This window comes from Pteropus vampyrus, unplaced genomic scaffold, assembly GCF_000151845.1.
Source record: "Pteropus vampyrus isolate Shadow unplaced genomic scaffold, Pvam_2.0 Scaffold412, whole genome shotgun sequence".
Classification (NCBI taxonomy): Eukaryota; Metazoa; Chordata; class Mammalia; order Chiroptera; family Pteropodidae; genus Pteropus; species Pteropus vampyrus.
This window is the reverse complement of record NW_011889193.1, coordinates 199550-219249: the sequence shown is the minus strand read 5'-3', so window position 1 is coordinate 219249 and position 19700 is coordinate 199550. Positions and strand designations below refer to the sequence as shown.

General features: G+C 53.6%; 2 protein-coding genes across 4 annotated transcripts in view; both read left to right on the top strand.

Annotated features, from left to right (window-relative positions):
* The window catches only part of ARV1 (ARV1 homolog, fatty acid homeostasis modulator), an 11439-nt gene extending 1812 nt beyond the window's left edge, over window positions 1–9627 (top strand). The window contains exons 2-6 of one of the 3 annotated variants that reach the window (XM_011380894.2): window positions 1909–2028; window positions 3579–3732; window positions 6255–6479; window positions 7192–7338; window positions 9062–9627. In XM_011380894.2, coding sequence (XP_011379196.2) covers window positions 1909–2028; window positions 3579–3732; window positions 6255–6479; window positions 7192–7334 — 642 coding nt within the window. In that variant the 3' untranslated portion in view covers window positions 7335–7338; window positions 9062–9627. Of the gene's footprint in view, window positions 1–1908; window positions 2029–3578; window positions 3733–6254; window positions 6480–7013; window positions 7170–7191; window positions 7339–9061 lie in introns of those variants that run through there. The other 2 variants (XM_023523789.1, XM_023523790.1) reach the window with 2 other exon arrangements.
* Window positions 9628–19306: 9679 nt separating this feature from the next.
* Window positions 19307–19700, top strand: part of TRIM67 (tripartite motif containing 67) — a 92531-nt gene continuing 92137 nt past the window's right edge. Inside the window, exon 1 of the mRNA XM_011380893.1 lies at window positions 19307–19483. Within this exon, the coding sequence (XP_011379195.1) occupies window positions 19307–19483 (177 nt within the window). The remainder of the gene's footprint in view (window positions 19484–19700) is intronic.

Sequence of the window (19700 nt, the reverse complement as noted above, 5' to 3'; positions counted from 1 at the left end):
TTCGTGTGTGTGGTTTTACTCCTTACACTCAAGGCGAAGGACGCACTCAGGGAAAAGCGAATGATAAAGGCAGCACAAGGAAAAATTAGGCCCAAACAGAGCGCGTGGGAACGAGCTGACTTTAATGAGTCCTCACCGTTTATGAAATTCTCAGAATGCTAAGAAGGGGAGATGGGCACGGCACATGGCGTGCCCCAGGATACCCGAAGCCGCCTCTTCCGTTTGGGTTCATGGCAGCCTGTGCTCATTCCTTTGCAGCACTTGTGGCATGTTTGCTCCTCTTCCCCTTCCACCTCATGAAGTCCTTGAGGACAGACACTTAGGTCTCACGGTGAAAACTGAACACCTCAGAAGCGCCTGGCCCACAGACGTGGCTTAGACAGCTGTTAGGAATGTCATGGCCACTCCAAAAACATTTGTCAGACAAGTGCTTGCAAAAGGAGTGACTGCTTTGCATCCTCTGCTGCTGGTTTCTGCCTGCCTCCTTCTAAAAATGGTCCAGATCCCATCTAGACACCTGATGCCGCCTGAAGATGGGTTTCCGAGAACTGGTAAAGGGCAGAGAGCGGCCCTCGACCGGTCCGCGGTTTCATTTTAAAAGGAAGCAGCCTCTCTGGTCTTCCACGCTGGTTGCTCTGCAGAGAGGAAGTGTTCTCGTGGGTAGCACAGGGAGGGAGGGGATCTGGAAAACAGCTTTCTCGTGAATGTGCAATTCTGCTTCTGTGGCTTCTGATTGGACACTGGCTTACTCTTTGCTCAGCTAAACGGCTGAAAAATTACGATCCTCTCATGGCTCAATTTTATTAGTGGATTTGAATTTGAAGTTTGGGCGCATCTCCCTTCACCGGTTCATTGATGACCAGGTAAACACACCTGTTTCTTGTAATGATGGAATGAAGTGCAGAGCTCAGCCAACCGGAAGTGAGTGCAGCCTTCCCTTACATTGGGGGTTCAGGGTTCATGCTCTTTGGGACACTGCGCACTTCTGCCGTGCTTTGATGTAAGGAAAGGCCATCCGAGCACAGCACATCGGCATAGCCATCAGGGCTTCTGTTTCTCTTGCATCCTCCCAAAGTATCAAAATGTTTCATTTGACTTGTAGCCATTAGTTTACACAGTGATCAGTAGCTTTGAGGTAACATTGTAACTAACGCTGTTTCGGGTGCCACATTTCTTAGCAGTTTGTTCTTCTCCGCCTACATTTTATATGTTCTTATGGTGTTGGGATTTGATAACATTGTAATCATTTGTGTCTGAAAAGAATTAGTAAACACTGAAGAGGGATTGCTGGGACCCTAGGGGCCTGCGTGCGGGGACCCTAGATCCAGGCCGGAAATGGGCTTCTGGCTCACAGCCCTGCGTTCTCGGCTCTCCACTGTAGCCCAGAAGGACCGGCTTCTTGCCATAGTCTCAGTGTCTTGGTACCTGCCACCCCTCGATGGTCGGCACTGCACCACATTCTTTATGCTGCTCAGAGCTCTCAGGAGCCCTGGGTGCAAATTGCTTTCCAGAACCCCCTTTTCCAGATCATGTTTCAAGAACCACAGGGTTGGGCTCCCTCTAGCCAGCAGGCAACCATTTATCAGTGACAGTGCACTCTAAGTTTATTTGATAACAGTGCTTACAAGTGAAAGGCATTTTCTGGGATACTTTCCTGCCTCAAATCAGCCTTTAAATCAGATGTCTTTTTAGGTTCTTAACTATGAAATTAAAAGGTTCATATTTCTAGCCTAGATTATATTTCATCATTTCTAAAACCAGGTCTTACATAGATGAACGGTTTGTATCTGAATGGAAATCGATTTAAATAAATGCTGATGTGACCTTATTACTACATAAACCCAAAATCCCTTAAGATTTCCGAATGTATGAATTTGCTTGTCCTAATATTATTTCGTCTTATTTCAGAAATCATGCCAGAAACCGGTGGACAAATATATCGAGTACGATCCTGTTATAATCTTGATTAATGCTATTTTATGCAAAGCCCAGGCCTACAGGCATATTCTCTTCAATACTAAAATAAACGTAAGTTGTGATAATTATTTTATTTTCTAACTTTACTTGATGCTTTTGCATTTTAAAAGAATAATAATTTTGAACAGATGAAAGAACAGTGTTTTAAAAAAGAAATTCTGATGAGGGTGGGTCTTTTATCTTGGTGGCGTATGGAAGTTTCTAGAAATAGCAGGCATTGATTGTTTTTGAAAGATGCAGTGTTTAGTGACTATTTAAGAATGTCACTGGTAGGAAACTGGCAAACAATCGCCGGGTTCCTTTTTAGTAGGTTACCTTTCGAAGCAGACATCAATTATTTTTAACAGAATAAAATTAAATATATCCAGGTAGGGAGAGGATTACACCTGAAAGAAGCAAACATTAAAAGAGAACTATTTTAAAACAGACTTGTTGCATCTTATACTCTGCTCTCGAGTGACTGCACAGGCAGATAACAACATTGAGCTTAATCAGAAAAGTCCTGATTTATAAAGTTGGATTTTTCAAAATGTACATTTAGTGCATTGAGTCGTGAACTATTTAATAATTTGAGTCAGGTCGACAGATAAAATACAGAACATCCAATTAAATTAGAAAAACGGATAAACAATAAGTATTTTTTTGGTCCGTGTCCTAGATATTTCATAGAGCATATACATACAAAAAAGTTACTTGTTGTTTATTTGAAAGTCATTTAACTGAGCGTCCTGTGTTTTGACTTGCTAAATCTAAACCCGGCAGCCGTAAATGTGGGCTACCGTGGGTCCCTTCCCCGAGCTAAATAACCAGGGCGGTTTTTAAGTTACTGGAGCATCGGTTCTCGAGCTTTGCTTCGCCTTGGAATCACGGGGGTGGTTACCCTTCCGAGTCAAAGCCTGCACCCGAGTGACTAAACCAGAGCCTTCGAGGTTGGAGTCCAGGCTTTGGGGGGTCCTGGTGAGTCCCGTGCAGCCAGGAGGCCCGGCGTGCTGGCTCAGGGGCCCGGAAGCCCACCAGGACGCCTGTCCCTGGGCTGCACAGGGTCTGCGTGTGCAGGTCCCACATGGCGCTGCCACAGTGCCACCCACAGGAAAGAGACAGAGCCAGTTCATGTTCCCGAGTGTTCGCTTTGTCGGTCTCACAATAGCGTTGCCCGCTGATTCGCACCTTTTCCTTGCTGTCTTCCGACACATTAATTTATACTCATCCAGACCGGGGCATGTTTTTAAAATTCATGTTCAGACGAATAGTTTCTTATCATGGAATCTTCAGATCAAATGCTGGCTTTTTATTGCTACTCCCACCTACCCACGAGTCACAAACATTCTGTGCTCGATCCTGTGTATAGGACGAATGTAGAAAGTGGAAGGAAGGGTGAACTACCACTTAGAGTGGCGATTCTGAAGTAGGGGTACACACCCGAAACCCCCGCCTCCAGAACTGTCAGACGGAATCCGACCGCGCGTCTCTGGGCGCCTCTGGGTTTGGAAAGCTGCGGGGTGGATGCGCGTCCCAGCCCCGCTCCCTGCTGTCTGGACCTGCTGGGGTTAAGGGCGGTCAAGTTCTTCATCTAACCGAATAGCGATGTTTCTGGCCCCCAGATGCACGGAAAACTCTGCATCTTCTGTCTGCTCTGTGACGCATACCTGAGATGGTGGCAGCTCCAGGATTCGAACCAGAGCCCCGACCCCGACGACTTCATCAGATACGCCAAGGAATGGGACTTCTACAGACTGTTCACGGTGGCCTCGCTAGGTAGGGACAGGCCTCGCCTCTGCCCTTAGGTCACTCACGGCTGTTGTCCTCGCAGAAGCGCGGGGCGCGGTAGGAGCAGCTGGTTCGCAGAGGACTTGAGACCGAAGCTTCAGCTCCGCCTCTTCCTGCTGGGCACGTTCGTCTAAACTCTGCTTTCTGACTGTTTTGTTGCCCCAAATGTGCAGAAATACCATCGTTAGACAGTCTTTACCCTGTCAGATGGGTATTATCAGATTAGAGAGTTTCATAAAATATTTTGAGATAGGACATTGTTGACAAAATTCTTAAAGTTCTAATTATCCAATCTGAATATGACCCAGGTCCCATCTTCATTAAAACAGATGGATAATTGCCAGGCATTATCCAGTGTATTGTGCCAACGGCATTATACTAACGCAGAGCGTTTCATCGGGAACACTTACTTACCTGACCGTGCACAGTTAAATGGGCTGCTCCCCACAAGGCCTTCAGTTCAGGAGTTGCTCTTCTTCAGAAAAGGAATTTGTGTGAATTAATTTGTGACTGTTATTGCTTAACCGGTTTCCACGCTTCTCTGCTTCTAAAATTCTTTTATTATGATGCGATGTTATTTTAGTGGTTAACACTTAGTGGTCTCCAGTCCACTCCAGGGTAACGTTTCTGCCCTGTGTGTGCGCTCTGCCCCCTGGTCCTCTCTACCCGCCCTCACTCCCTTCGTCCTGACCTCCAGTCCTGTGGTTTTAAAGTTCATCTACATGCTAAGAATTCCCAAATGCATGTGACGTTAAAAATATCCGAACACATCACCTAAGCTAGGAGCTGGAACCTAATAGAAATTTAAGCAATAGAGCAAAGCCTCTTAACATTTCTAATGATAAACTGCTTCATGTCCATCATTTGTTTAAAAATTAAGCTTGTTTTCAAATACTTTGAAATTTCTCTCAGACCTACTCTACAGTATATTTTGATAATCAGAAATTTCTTTCTAGTTACTTTTTAACGTGTCTTAATCTAACCATAATTAGGTTCCAAACCCCTAAAACAGCTTGTAAAAACATCGTACATAGATGGAGCACTTTAGAGTTCAAACACTGCTTTTATAGTGCCATCCGCTCAATTTTCCCAGCCATCCTCTTTGGTGGCAGGGTGGGGGCTCTGTCCTGTCTGCCACTGGAGACAGACACAGGGAAGGCGGGGCCCCGAAGCCCCACAGCAGGTGGTGCCAGCTCGGTGGGAAGGTCCCCCGGCCCCTCCCACGTCCTCTCCACTGGGGCACTCACGGCAGGCGACGGCAACAGCTCCTGCCCGACCCACGGGCCGGATGCCAGCCCTCAGAGGCGCAGGCCGCCGACACCTGCCTGCGACCACGTGCGGAGCATGGGGCTGGTGCGGCCTCCCCGGTTCTAGGTGAGGAGCGCGTGGAGGCGCCCAGTCCAGTGCCACAGACCTCCTCTCTCTGCATTCGCGCACGGCGGCCCTGCTCTGAGTTTCTCCCGTGACTTTCATTATGTCCTTGTCCAAACTCCAGGCCGTGAGACCTTCCTGTTTGAGCTGATGCTTGCAGCTGACAAGCCCTTCAGTCCTTTAAAGGGAGACAGCCTTGTCCCCTGAAGGCTGCATCACATATCATGGAGGTTAACCACCCTACATTATTTCGATTGATCCTACTCACCTATATTTGGAAGCTCTTTGGTTTGGCTGTATCCAGTCATAAAACATTTTAGAAGGCTACGGATGTCTCTCCTGTAATAGAATATATGTGTTCCAGAGAAACACGTGTCATTCTGCAGAAACCTCAGGAACACAGCTGTGGGACAGAGCACGCGGAACATACGCAGCTGGGGACCAGAGGACCAGCCATCTTGATAGAAACAAGCTCGCAGGGGGACGTGAGGCTCTGGCTCGAGGGAACAGAACACACTGTCTCGGTTCTGCCTGGGGGCCCAGTGGGGGGCCGAGACCCTGTCTGCGAGTGCGTTCTGGGAGGATTAGGAATGGCACCCAGTTTGTTAAACTCAATACAGGAAATTTTTAGTTTCGGTAACAGAATTCAAGATCTCGTGGATAACAGGCACTCAGTAAACAGTGGAAAAATAAACAGAGACAACGGCTTCGTCTGTGACTCTGAGGATGGTCCTGCCTCACGATATTTTTACAAGCTGTTTTAGGGGTTTGGAACCTGATTATGGATTAGATTAAGAGCCTCTGCTCCCGTGTCTTCTTTCTGTCAGGTTTCTACCTGGCACCGAGGACGTCGAAACAGAATGTAACTTCCAGGGAGCTTCGAAAATGGATGTTTACAGTCCTCTGGGGTTACTTCTTTTCAGTAGATGAAATACTTCAGAAATATATTTCTGAAATTACACCGGCAGGATTGACACAGAAGGCGGGGTTTTCTGTTTTTGTTTTTGTTTTTGTTTTAAAGAGGAAGGGGGACATCGGTCTGGAGAAAGCGTTTCGTAAGACAGTCAGCCGCTAGCTCGTGCTTGGGGACGCGGTGGGGACGGAGACATTCACGCTCTGATCTTCCGTTGCCTCCTCAGAACAAGCTGCCTTTTTCGTCGGCATTTTTACTTTCCTGTGGGTAGAACGACCCATCACAGAGAAGAAAAAGCCCAACTTCGTTTTGCTGCTGAAAGCGTTACTGTTGTCCAGCTACGGGAAGCTCCTGCTGATCCCGGCCGTGATTTGGGAGCACGACTACACGCCGCTGTGCCTGCGGCTCATCAAGCTGTTTGTCCTCACGTCGAACTTCCAGGCAATTAGGGGTGCGTTGGTCTTTTGTTTTCTCAGCTTTCAGCCCGTGTCGAAGCCGCTAGCCTTATTCCCGAGCACGGTTCTCACGTAACCCGTCAAGCACTGGCAGGCGTCAGACACACGGCCGCCCGGGGCGTCCCTGCCGCGCCTCGCTCCGCGCGTGTCCAGCGTGCGTTCGGTTTAACCGCGCGGCGCGGTTCGGTTTTCAAGATGCCCCCATCGCGTCGTCTCCACCCCGCGGGGTTAGCAGGGCTCCATTGTCGCCTCCACTTCACGAACGACGCGTCCGAACTCACGTGGCCGGGCAGCTGGCGAGCCGGGACAGGCCCCCCGCTCGGCGTCACTTTCCCACGCGGCGAGATGGGTCTTAGACGCGCCGATGCTTCGCGTCTCGTCGGCGCGGGAACCGACGGCATTAGTTTCCTCCTGCTTTTCTCTTTCCGACTTTAGAAACTACTTTTTATTTTCCCTTTTTACACGAATGGGAACCTGCGTCCTGACGTCAGGAGCGTTTCCGTTAAAGCAGATGCTTTGGTTCTCGAAAGGTTTGCAGTTGGAAAAGTGGGAGCAGGTGACAGCGTAGATTAACGGGAACGAACGGGGACGTCCTAACCAGGCTTCGCAGAAACAGTTCCTGCCCCGCGCGACGTACGGGTCACCCGATAATCGCGGTGTCGTGGGTGCGAACTGTGGAGGACTTACCGGTCGTCTCTGCTTCTCCAGTGACCCTGAACGTCAACCGGAAGCTGTCCTTCTTGGCCATCCTGAGCGGCTCCCTGCTGGAGAGCGCCATGGTCTACTTCTTCCAGAGGGTGGAATGGGACGTTGGAAGCGACTGTGCCATCTACAGGTCTCAGGACTTCTGAGGAGGTATACAGGCACCTTAGTGTTCACACCCTCAGGCAGGTGACCGTCCCGGACCAGACATGTCCCTGTGAGTAGACAGGGCCGCGCAGCAGCAGCCTGGCCCTGAGGCCTGCAGGACGGGAGTCCGGGTCTCCCCGGCCCTTCGCTTTGCTTTGCCGTCACCCTCATGGACGTCAGCGTCTGTGTCTTGTTGCATCTGGGGCCCGGTCCTCACAGTCCCTCCCGCACCCCGAGTCCAGCTCGCTCCTGCTGAGACCTCAGGCTCGGGAACCTGTCGGGCCGACAGAGGTCTCCTGCCCGTCCCCACCACTCTGCTCCCATGCCCTGTCCCTGCTTTTGGCACGTGGTCTCTGTGACCTCTTTCTGCTCTGACCTCCCGGCCTCCCCTGGGGTGCGGTGTCGGGAGGCCCGCAGTTCCCAGCCCTTCTCAGCAGGTCTGGATCCCTCTCTGGGGAGGGTCCAAGCCACAGGGTCCCCCTCCCTCCGGGGGCAGTCACTCCTGGTGACAGCCTGGGCCTCCCTGCAGTCTGCCTTAGGGTGTGGGGCTGGGCTGGGACAGGGTGGGGGCGGGGTGGGGAAGCGCAGACGCAGAAGGAACACCTCGCTGGTGACCCCGGGAGGAGCCGAGGCCACGCTGTCACACGCCGTCACTCCTCCCTCGGTCCCCGCCTCTCCCACACGTGTCGCCGCTCCCATGGCCCGTCTCCCTTCAGGCGCAGGGACCCTCTTCCCTCCCGGGTCCTGAGAGACACTGCCCTTCGTAACCCTCTGGCCGCGGTGGCCCTGTCCTCTCTGCCGAGCGACGTCCATGCATCCTTCCAGACGGCGGGTCCCCACGGAGGCTCCCGCGCTGCCCCCAGGACAGCGGAACTCGGTGCCCAGGCCTTCAGCGTCCCCTCTCCCTGAGCTCTGTGCCGGTCGCCGTCTGTGGGCCTGTCCTCCCACGACCGGGTCCGTGCCGGGCGCTGTCCCTGTTCCCGTCTGCTGTCCCACTGCGTGCACTTGGCTTAGGTGGCACTGTAGCCTGAAGCGACCTGGTGCGACCCCCTCCGGGTGGAGCAGCGCCCTGTCCCTGTGCTCGCTGGTGACCTGTGCGGCCGCCCTGAGGCCGTCACCCTGCTCTGCCCGTTAAGCCAGCCCTTTCCCGGCACCTCGTCCCGCAGAGGCCCCTGCCCGGCTTTTCCTCACTCCCGGCCCAGCCCCCTTGTAGCCCTGAGAAGTGGCTCCCCGGCCCTCGCCTTGGCCCCAGCCCATCCGCGTGTCCCAGCACGTGCAGCCGCCCTCCCGGGCCATCGCGTTTCTCGGGCCCTCGGGACGGCAGTGTGGCCAGTCCTGCCCCTGCCGCGCCCCCTCCTAGAGACCGAGAGGGAGACCGGACGCTCCGCCCCAGCGCCCGCAGTCACGTGGCCGGCACCTGCCCACGCTGTCGGGGGCCCGACGCTTGGCCCCCACTGCACAGGCTTCTGCTTGTCAAGCGTCCGTTACGGTGTCTGGCCCCTGTGACTGTAACGGCTGCCATGTCACTTCATGTCTTACACTTATCCGTGTCTCATGTTAAAGTCCCAGGTGGCTGTGCCTGACTCCCCCAAACCGGGTAACGTTTGGTGCCAGGGGACCGTGCCTGAGGGGACTCCGTGCCTCCCGTCACTTGGGCCCGCCCCGATAAGTATGTTGATTTGATTTCAGCGGCACGGGACGTTCTCAACATTTCTTTCTTTATCCACAGTTCTATCCTTAACTGTTCGTGGCAGGACCAGCTGCATCATCAAAGAGAAGACGGCAGATACAACCAGCTGAGAGAAATGAAGCAAAGATTTAGACGCACTCCTTAAAAAATAAAGCAATAGTTACGGCATGTGAAACCCCAGCCCTACCACAAATCACCTCCCCCCACACACACACAGACACCCACAGAGACACCCCAACACGAGGGGCGCAGCTGCAGGGGCTCGTGTGTACAGGGTGAGGATTGATACGCCGCAGACCTCTCCGGTAAGACTCGCACATAAAAAAGATCCGTTTCATTCCTTCGGCATGTTTATGTCTTTTTAATTTACACGTTAATGGTTCTAAATAATATATTTAAAATAGTATTTTGTGTTCTTACAGCAGTAGAAACACTTTTAATAAAAACTGAGCTTTTGTAAATTTTCAATCCCCTGTAACTAAGTTACTTTTTAAAATTAACTGATCCAGACGTAAGTAACTAAGAACAACTGAATTGTACACTTGACACGGGTAACTTTATTTCCAGAAAGCTCTTATTGAATAAAGAGAGAACGTTGCCTTTGCTTTTCCTCTCCCTGTCCCGTTCATCATCTCGTGACGTATTTCTCACTCAGCGGACAGTGCCGAGCGCCGTGTGTGTGTCAGCGCCACGGACACTGGTGCATACGACGCGGCCCTCGGAAGGTTCGCTGGCAGTGAGGGGTTTAGAAGTGTGAGTGCCGGGTGCTGAGTGCTGGAAGAGGGGGTGTGGGGCGCCCGGGAAATACGGAGAAGGAACCCCTCCACTCCTGGAAGTCGAGAAGGTTTTCTGGGACGAGGGGAGAGGCAGGGAGCTTTCTAGTGTCCCTGGAAGGGATTGCCACTGCTCGCAGAGCGTAATGTGCGTGCGGGGCCCTGAACGCACGCAGGGCAGGCGCGTGGGGTGCGGGCGGTGGGGGTTTAAAAACGATACTGGGAAGTCACATGAAGGCCGAATTATGGAGGGCCTCACGAGGTGTCATTTATCCTGGGGACAATGAAACCAACACAGATAGTCAAGAATCCAGAGTGAAAACATCAAAGCCTACTGGGGCGACACAGAACAGCCACGGGATGGCGAGGTGCTGACCGGGCGGAGCCTGTCAGTGTTGAGAGAGGGGGAAGACCCGGCTCAGGACTCCAGCCGAAAGGAAAAGCAATTAAAAAGCAGGTGTTCGGGGCAAGTGGCAACAGATGTGACGCACCGATCCTAACGGTCACATCTTCGATCCGTTAACTCATAAGAGAAACATCACCCACTTTTACGTTCCCACTCAGTATATCCCCAGTTTTTCTCGATCACCATAAAGGTGTTTGTTCATCTTTTTTAAAAAAAATCAAGTATTAGATGCCCCTCCCTCGGTGGCCACGAGGTGTCTGTGAGTGCTGTGCAGCTGGGGCTGTGGGACACGGCCTCCCCGAGGGTGGCGTTAGGCCCCGTCCAGAGTGTCACTGCCCGTCACTCTGCGGGAGAGGAGAGGAAGGGTCAGCCACCTGCAGGAGGAGGGCAGGCAGGGTGCCTTCCGGTGGCCGGTGGCACACTCGGAGACAGTCCCTGGTCCTCCCACTGCCAGCCCCGGCGGTTCAGCCCTGGACTGTCAGCGACCCTACAGTTCCTGTGAAAAATGTCAAGGGTACGAAACAGTTGAAGGCATTGTGCAGTGAAAATACATCTACCACCCATATTTTATCATTGTTAAGTTTTGCCCCGACATTCAAAGCTGTTTAAACGTGGTTCAGGGCCAGCGGCGTGCTCGGCGACGCCGGGAAGTCACAGGGCGGTGGCGGTGCCTGGTGCTTCGGGGGTGTCCGTGCTCTCCAAGCCACCCTCGCCCCGACTGAGACGCGCTCTGACAACAGAGGTGTCGTGAGGATCCCCTCGAAGGCATAAAAAGTCGCCTTTGGCCGCCCCCATTTTCGTTGAAAGGCACGTGCTCTCGGTCACCCTAGAACACCGGCCTCCCAGTCACAGCCGGTTCTCGCCACACGGTGGCGACACCGACAGCCCACTCCTGGCTCTTGCGTTTTCAACACAGCCAGAGAACCAGAGAGCAGAGTCTGAGAAGCTACGGAGAAGGACAAGCGGTCTTTGTTACGAGATTTTCCATCAGAGCCTTTGAAGCCCTTGGGGCTAAATCGGGAAGAAAACATGCTGAATATGAGCCAGAGAAAGGGTCTTTCCAGCCATTTGCAGGACAAAAAGCCATGAATAAAAAATCAGAAAGATATTTTAAACCGCGATCTTACGTGAAGAAGCTGGAGCTTAGAATGGGCAGAGGCATTTGCTCAAGTCACACGCTCATACGGGGACAGAACTGGGACCAGAACCTCGGTCTCGGTCCTGGGCTAACGGAGGCCCCGGGTCTTTGTCGCCTCGTTCAGAGATGATTTGCTCTTCTTCAAATAAGGTTAGGAATAAAGAACAAGTTTAAAATAAACAGGGGACTCAGATGACAGGAACCAGATAGAAATATCAGTCCTGCGTCCCCAAGGGAAGAAGCCAAAGAGGACGACGAGCAATTCGGGGTATTCTTTCCTCGGTGGAAACCAGGCCCGAACCAAGGCGGTTTCCGATGCGTCGTGCCCCCGGGACCCAACGCGTCCAGCCACAGCCCCTGGCGTACCGCTGGGGACTTCTCGAAGGCACGTGTCCCCAACCCGAGACCGAGTGTCAAGTGTCCTCTGCATCCCGGAGAGCAGCAGAGGGAGCACCTCCCAGAAGAGCCTCAGCTGTTCGTTCCTACTTAACAAACATGGGTATAGACTATCGCTTTGGGCCAGATGCCCTTGTAAGCGCTTTATGGTCGCCGACTCATTGAATCCTCATCATAATCCTGGCAGACGCCTGTCGGCCTGGCGGACGCTGAGGGTCCATCCGGAGATGTATCCTGAGTCTGTCTGTCGAAAGGGTTGGCACGGAGTATTCGGCCAGCAGACGAATGACGCTGTCCCCTCCTGACACATAACTAGCTAAGAAGGAAAGGAGCACGAGGGTGCCCAGGAGTCTGTCAGCCTCCTGCGGATGTGAAACAAACTGCCACACGCTTGGCGGTTTCAAACGCACACACATTTATTCTCCCCCAGTTCTGGAGGCCTGGAGTCCAGAGTCCGCCTCACCGGGCCCAAACCAAGGCGTCAGCAGGGCCACGCTCCCTCCAGGGGCCAGAGGGAGGATCACCGGATCGTCCCTTGCCTCGCCCAGCTTCTGGCGGCTGCTGCCATTCTTCGCCTTGTAGCCACGACAATCACCATGCCATCTTCACAGCGCCTTCTGGCTCTGCCTCTCAGAAATGTCGTGATGACATTTGGGACCCATCTGGGTAACTGAGGATAATCTGGTGATCTCAGATTCTTAATCACATCTGCAAAGGCCTTTTTTCCAAATAAGGTAACATTTACGAATTCCAGAGATTATAGCTTTGGCCTAGATATCTTAGGGGCGGGTTTCAGCCTATCCCCAAATCATCTGGCTAATAGCGGCCCCCTCCCCCCACACACAAATACACACTCTCCCAAATTTGAGCAGGACTCTGCTGTGACAGTCTCAGGGAGGCAGACTTCAGGGCATGACAAAGCTCTCGGAAAGGCACCTGCTCTTAGAGCTGCCGGGGCAGAAGCTCCCCGACCAGACGTACATGATGGAGGAGACCCCGGCTTTGGCCGGGAGTGGACCCCACGTAACCCTTAAGAGTCCTTTGCCACATCTAAAGCATGCCATTCTGTCTTCCCAAGTCTTCCAGGAGTCACCTTGCCGGGGCACATTTGGCAGGAAAACGCCAAGGCTCCAGAGCGGAGCGTTCACCTCTACCTGTGGCCTTAATTCGGACTCAAGGTCGGAACGCTCTGTGAGCAAACAGGGCCCGTTTTTCCCATAGCAGGTGCTTCTGCGCTGGCTCGACACCTGGTTTCATCTTACCTGCCCTGCCCTTGGATTCCCTTTGTCCTCATTTCTGAACTCGCTTTTTACAAAACTGATCTTATTGTGTGGTGTGAATTTTTACAAAGCAGCCTTAAATCGTTTTTGGAAAAGCGTGGGGTATAAATCACACTGATCCATTTAAAATGACACACGAGTATGTCCCAGAGCATGCCTCCCCCCCTGGGGGCGGGCTTCCTTCTGTCCGTCTTCGGCGCAGGGGCCATAAGCTCGATCCCAGGTGTTGGGTTGGCCTCCCCCGTTTGAGGTCCCGGCAGACTTCAGGTGCTCCGGTCGGGCATCTGAGCCTGCACAGGTTAATGACCCCAGAGATGGCCATCGGGGTACGTCGGATGACAAAAAGTCACATGGTGTGTGACGACAGGGCACTCGGTTGAATTTGTCTTCTAGGATTTCGGCCAGAAAGGCAGATGGGCGTCGGCCCCACAGAGGGCCAGCGCCCGGGGGAGGCGCTGGACAGACACTGCAAGGGGCGACGGGGGAGGGGCTGCCCTTTCTCCCAGCCCCCCTCCACCCGGCTCCCCGGGGCACCCACGCTCGGACACATGCCAGGGAAGCGGCACTATTCCCAGCCAGCCCTGCGGCCTCGAGTCCCCAGGCCCCCGGCCGCTGTGCTGGGCGTGGCGTTCCAGAGCTTTCCTGTCTCCAACGCCAGGTGCCCCGGCCGTCGGGCCGTCCGAAATGGTCTCCCCCTTCACCCCTCCTCCCCGGTCTGCTCTGCCATCCTGTCACCCCGACGGTGGGAGGAAGGGGAGGAGGGCGAGGCACTGTCCTCCCTCCGCTCCGGAACAGAGCTAAGCGCTAGCTTCTCCTACGTGGACCCCTGGTGAGGGCCTGGAACATGCTCTCGGGGCTGAACGGTGACTGTGTCTAACGCGAGTGCTCCTCCCGCCAACATCGGCCTCCCCAGTAACCGGGGGCTCTGCATTCCTGGGTTCTGCGTCCCTGTCGTCACTTACTTCCATCTTGGAGGTGGCATGGGAAGCGGGGGCTGGGGTCTCGGAGCTGCTGCCCTGGCTGGCCGGGCGGGACGATCCTGTCCCAGCTCCGATGTCACCTCCGCCAACGTCCCCAAGTATTTGCCGAGTCTCCTTCGAGGACCCAGTGGCCCACGGTACCTCCTGGATCCCAACACTGAACCATGCGTGTGAGGCTGTTTGGGGACCATCGTGTCCGCAGATGTTCTTCCTGTGACTCATCCGTTCCCTGTGCCTGGCTGGGCGTGACCCGGAAGGACGCTAAGTGGATGTCAGTTGAATGAATGACATCACCCGCGGTCATACGCGAAAGCCAGGAGTCAGGTTGGTTTGTGACACCCAGCAAGTGAAAGGGGCTTTTCGTTAACGGCCGCGTGTCACCTGCAGGGAGAGCACGGCTTCCTCACTGTTCTGCCTACCAGGCGCTCCGCTGGCCGCCGGGAAGCACGACAGTCCCCCTCTGAACCTGAAGGCGGTGGCCGATGCCACGTAGCGACAGGGGACATCAGCGGATTTGTTTTCCAGTCATCTGTGCGACCTCCGTGAGGAGCACACGCCAGAACACGCTTCCCGGTGTGGTAAACCTCAGCGTCCCCCGCCACGCCGTGTTCTCAACAGTACACCACGTTCGGAGTGAGAGAGATTTTGGGGTGATTTATGTGTATTTCAGATGGCGTATTAAAAACTGCAGTGGTTTATGTGTACGTGTCACTTCTCCATCGGGGCGAGGCATGTGCCAGCCCTTCCCACGCCGGGGCCCCCTGACTCCCTCTACGTCTGACTCTGACAGGCCACCCAGCAGGAGGACAGGAGGGCCCAGCGACCCTCCTGCAGTTCTAGAAAATGCAGAGGTGCAGACCCAGGGGAAACGCGCACTGTGGGCGAGGGGGCTCCCCCGCCTGAACCAGCAGCAGCTGTCAGCACGCCCCGAGGGGACCGGGTCACCCGGCCTGCGGGCTGGGCCGCTCTCCAGTGCCACCGGGACTCGGGCAGCCTCAGAGCAGCAGTGCGGGCGCTGGGTGGACATAAGGCGGAGTTTCCAGAACTTGGCACAGAAGACTCATCTTTTTAAGACGCGGGGCCAGACTCAGTGGGTCCAGGTGGGACATGAGATTGTGCATCTCTGACGTGTTCCGGTGACGCCGGCTCCATGGACCATATTCTGAATGCTAGATCTCCACTGGGTCTGCAGGAACATCACCTGGGGGAACCTCTATAACCAGGCGCGGGCCCGGGCCTCACCCCTTCCTAAGGAATCGGTGATGGGGGGCGGTCCTGGGACAGGCTTAATATCTTTCTAAAAGACCCCAAGAGATTCTAGTGTGATCAGGGTTGGGAACAGCTGACCTAAGGTTCGGCTCATAGTTGGGGCCCAGCCTCAAAGGAACCGCTTCCGGCGGGTTGGATGACTTCACTTGGTCTTATCACTTTCGATTTCCTTGTCCCCACTGAGCAGTATGTCACACGCTGAAGGCAACTGACTGCCACCCCTCATGACTGCTTTCAACACAGGAAATCGGCAGGAACGCTCCGCCTTCTCTGCACCTCACCCCGGACGCTGATACATGGACACGAACATGACAGGCTCTCAATGTGCTGGTTCGCAAGGCTGATTTCGTGTCCTCTCTGACCCAAAAGGGGCACCAATCATCACCAACCGCACCAGGAAGGGCAGGGGGCTTGGAGCGTTCTTGTGCATGGCAGTCTGCCGTGGCTGCAACACGTCCAAGAAAAGCCGAGAGAGGAATAAAGCTTCCTCCAAGTTCATGGAAAGAAAACTGACTTCCGGTCAAGATGGCAGAGGAGGAAAACGCCGTGCTCACCTCCTCCCACGACATCAGAATTACAACTAAACTACAGAACAACCGTCACTGAGAACCACCTGTACCGAAGTCCTACAACTAGGGACACACAGAAGAGGCCACCTTGAGACTGGTAGGAGGGATGTAGACAAGGAATGGGCAGGTCTCACACCCGCGTGTGACAGCTGAACATCAGGAGGGATGTCTCAGCCACGGAGGTCCCTTGAGAAGCGAGGAGTCCCAGCTCCACACTGGGCTCCCCCGCCCAGGGCTCCAGTGCCGGAGAGAGAAGTTCCCCCAATGTCTAGCTTTGAAGACCAGCAGGGACGGTGGTTGAGCGACGCATAGGCAGCTGGAGTCCCGGGCGTTCTCTTAAAGGGCCCGTGCACACTTACCGCTGATGAACTCAGTCACTCTGAGCTTCAACGCTTGGGACACAGCTCAAAAGTCACCAGGGACACGGGGAGGGACTGAGTTGTCTGGCTTCAGGGCAAGGGCTGGAGGGGCGGCTTCCTCCCCGACAGAAGCGCTGGCAGAAGCCATGGTTCTGTGCTGAGCCCTCCTCGTCCCAGTGCGCAGATGCAGGCAGCTCCACATCCGAGTCTCCATCACCTGGCTGACACTGTTGGCTCTGTCCTGGTGATTCCGAGACCCCCACCCCCAACGTGCGGGCCCACTCAAGGCGCTACCTGTGGCTTTTCCATACACGCAGTCTGTCTTGGCTCATACTGTGGACTTTCCTGAAATCTTTCAACAGTTCACAAATCCCAAACAAGCAGTATCTGGCCTCCGCAAGCCCCGTACCTCCTGGTGAGCAGCCTGAGCCCAGCCCCAGAGGCAGCCAGCCTCGGTTCACGGCTTGGCCTCTCCCAGGTGCCTCCAAGCCCAGCACAAGTGGCAACCATCCGTAGATCACTTTGTAGCTCATACCAGGTGGCCCTGGGCAGAACACAGGCAGCACCTGACCTTGGCCTGCACCAGAGCCCCTCCCAACCACCAGGAACCAACACACCCAGTGTGTTCTGGCCCCAGAAACAACACACTTGGTAGCCAGCTTCAGACTGCAGCAGAGCAGCACCAACCACCTCCACAAACGACACACCCACAGGGCAGACCGGGTAGGCCCCAGAACCCTGCTAGAGCGAACCCTGCTCCATGGGGTCAGCCCCTGCACAGCAGCAACTCCGCTGTGGTCATGGCCGGCCCTCACAACCAATCGGCCCGAGGGTCGACCCCTCCCGTTGACGTGCCAACAGCAATCAAGGCTCAGTGACAACAGGAGGGCACACATCACCCACACAAGGGACACACCTGGGGCACCCGGCTCAGGTGACCGGGGAGTCTGCACCACTGGGCCCCATAGGACACCTACTACATAAGGCTACTTCACTAAGACTGGGAGACATAGCAGCCCCACCTAATACACAGAAAGAAACACAGGGAGGCAGCCAAAATAGGGAGACAAAGAAACATGTTCCAAATGAAAGAACAGAAGAAAGCTCCAGAAAAAGAACCAAACACAATGGAGACGAGCCGTCTCCCAGATGCAGAGTCCCAAACGCTGGTCACAAGGGTGCTCGGTGAACTCAGAGGGAGAGCAGATGGAATCAGTGAGAACTTTAACAAAGAGATGGGAAACAAGAAAGAACCAAACGTAAATGAAGACGATAACAACCGAAATGAAGAATACGTCAGTGGAATCAACAGTAGATTAGATGAAGCAAAGGATCACATCAGCAATTTAGAAGAGAAGGTAGCAGAAAACACCCAATCAGAACAGCAACAAGAAAATGAATCCAAAAAATGAGGACCGTTTAAGGGGCCTCAAGTGAACCGACATTCGCGTCGTAGGGGCGCCAGAAGGAAGAGGGAGGCATTGAAAACCTATCTGAAAAAAATGATAGAAAACCTCCCTAACCCGGCAAAGGAAACACAAGCCCGGGAAATCCACAGAGTCCCAAAGATAAACGCAACGAGGCCCGCACCGAGACACATCGTCGTTAAAACGGCAAAGGTTAAAGACAGAATCCTAAAAGCAGCAAGAGAAAAGCAGTGAGTTACCTACAAGGGAGCTCCCAATATCCGTCAGCTGGTTTCTCAACAAAAACTTTGCAGGCCAGAAGGGACTGGCACGAAATATTCCAAGTGATGAAAAGCAAAGACCTACAACCGAGATGACTCCACCCAGCAAAGCCATCATTTAGAATCGAAGGACAGATGAAGAGCTTCTCAGGCAAGAACAAGCTGGAGGAGCTCATCACCGCCGAGCCAGTATTCCAGGAAATGTTGGAAAGACTTCTTTAAGAAGGGGGTGATGACAAAAATATAAATAATGGTAATAACTACATATCTAGCAACAATTACTTTAAGTGTAGATGGATTAAATGATCCAATCAAAAGACAGGCGGCTGAATGGATAAGAAAACGAGACCCTTCCATGTGGTGCCGACGAGAGACTCGCTTCAGATCTGAAGACACACACAGACCGAAAGCAAAGGGATAAAAAAAGACGTTTCATGAAAATGAAAACGAACTGAAAAGCTGGGGTAGCGAGACTTACATCAGGCAAAACAGACTTTAAAACAAAGTCCGTAATAAGAGACAAAGAAGGACCTTGGAATCCTGGGTATTCATCTAAGGACACTCAAAACACGACTTTGAAGGGACATGTGCATCCGCATGTTCACTGCGGCATTATTTACAGTAGCCAAGATCTGGAGGCCACCTGGGTGTCCATCAGTGGATGATGGATGAAGAAGAGCTGGTGCGTGTCCTGTAGAATATTATTCCGCCATAGAAAAAAAATGAAATCTCGCCATCTGCAACAGCGAGGGAGGGTGGACCAGGAGGGTGTTGTCCCGAGTGCGGTAAGTCAGACAGAGAAAGACAAATGCCACGTGATGCCACTTACGTGTGGCACCTAAAGAACAAAAGAAACGAACATACAAAACAGAAACAGACTTATAGAGAACATTTTGAGGGGCGCCGGATCAGAGGGGAATTGGGGGGCTGGGTGGAAAAGGGGAAGGGATTAAGAATACAAATTGGTGGTCACAGAATAGTCACAGGGAATATGATCAGTAATACTGTAACACCTGTGCACGGTGTCAGGTGGGCACCAGCCTCGTCGGGGGGATCACTTCGTAAGTGATACAGATGTCTAATCACTATGTTGCACATCTGAAACTCCGATCGTATTGTGTGCCAACAGAACTGAAAAATAAAGTTATTAAACGAAGAAAAGAAACTGTAATTTTCTTTCCGCATTGAAGTTATTATAGTTAATGACTCTGATTCAACGCATTGAAGTTAAAAGTTAATGACTCTGAATTCGCCCCCAAATAATACACAACTACAGACAGAGAGTTTAGCGTTTTATCCTCATTTTTAACCTACCAAGTGTAAAGTGTTCACAAAGGGTTTCAATAAATACATTAAGGCTCAAGGTGATCCCTGGCGACCGGGTGGGGTCGGTGTCGCGTGCACCGCTGCACGCTCGGAAGCTAAACATGCAGCCTTTGCCACTGCACAGGGGCCGACGCTGCTTCCCGCCCTCGACGCCTCTGCGCATTGTGCTCCTGAGTCTGATGAGCAGGGAACGGTGCGCTTTTCTGACGGGCGAAGAGGTCGCAGTTGCTTGGTGTGACCTGGACGTTTTTCAGCACGGGGCCTGGTCGGTGACCAAGGTGAGTCAAGTGCCGCCACGGCCAGGCTGGAAAGCTCACGGCAAAGCAGGAGCAGCCGCAGCAGGCACCGAGGAGGGCGGCGTGGGAGGCCAGCCCGGTCCACCGCAGCCGGGAGACGGACCCACGCAGAGGGCGCCGCCCGTGGCCCGTCCGCCAGGACGTATCCGGCTAGGTGCTGTCACTCAGGAAATGCTGGGAGGACCTTCTCGGAGGCCCC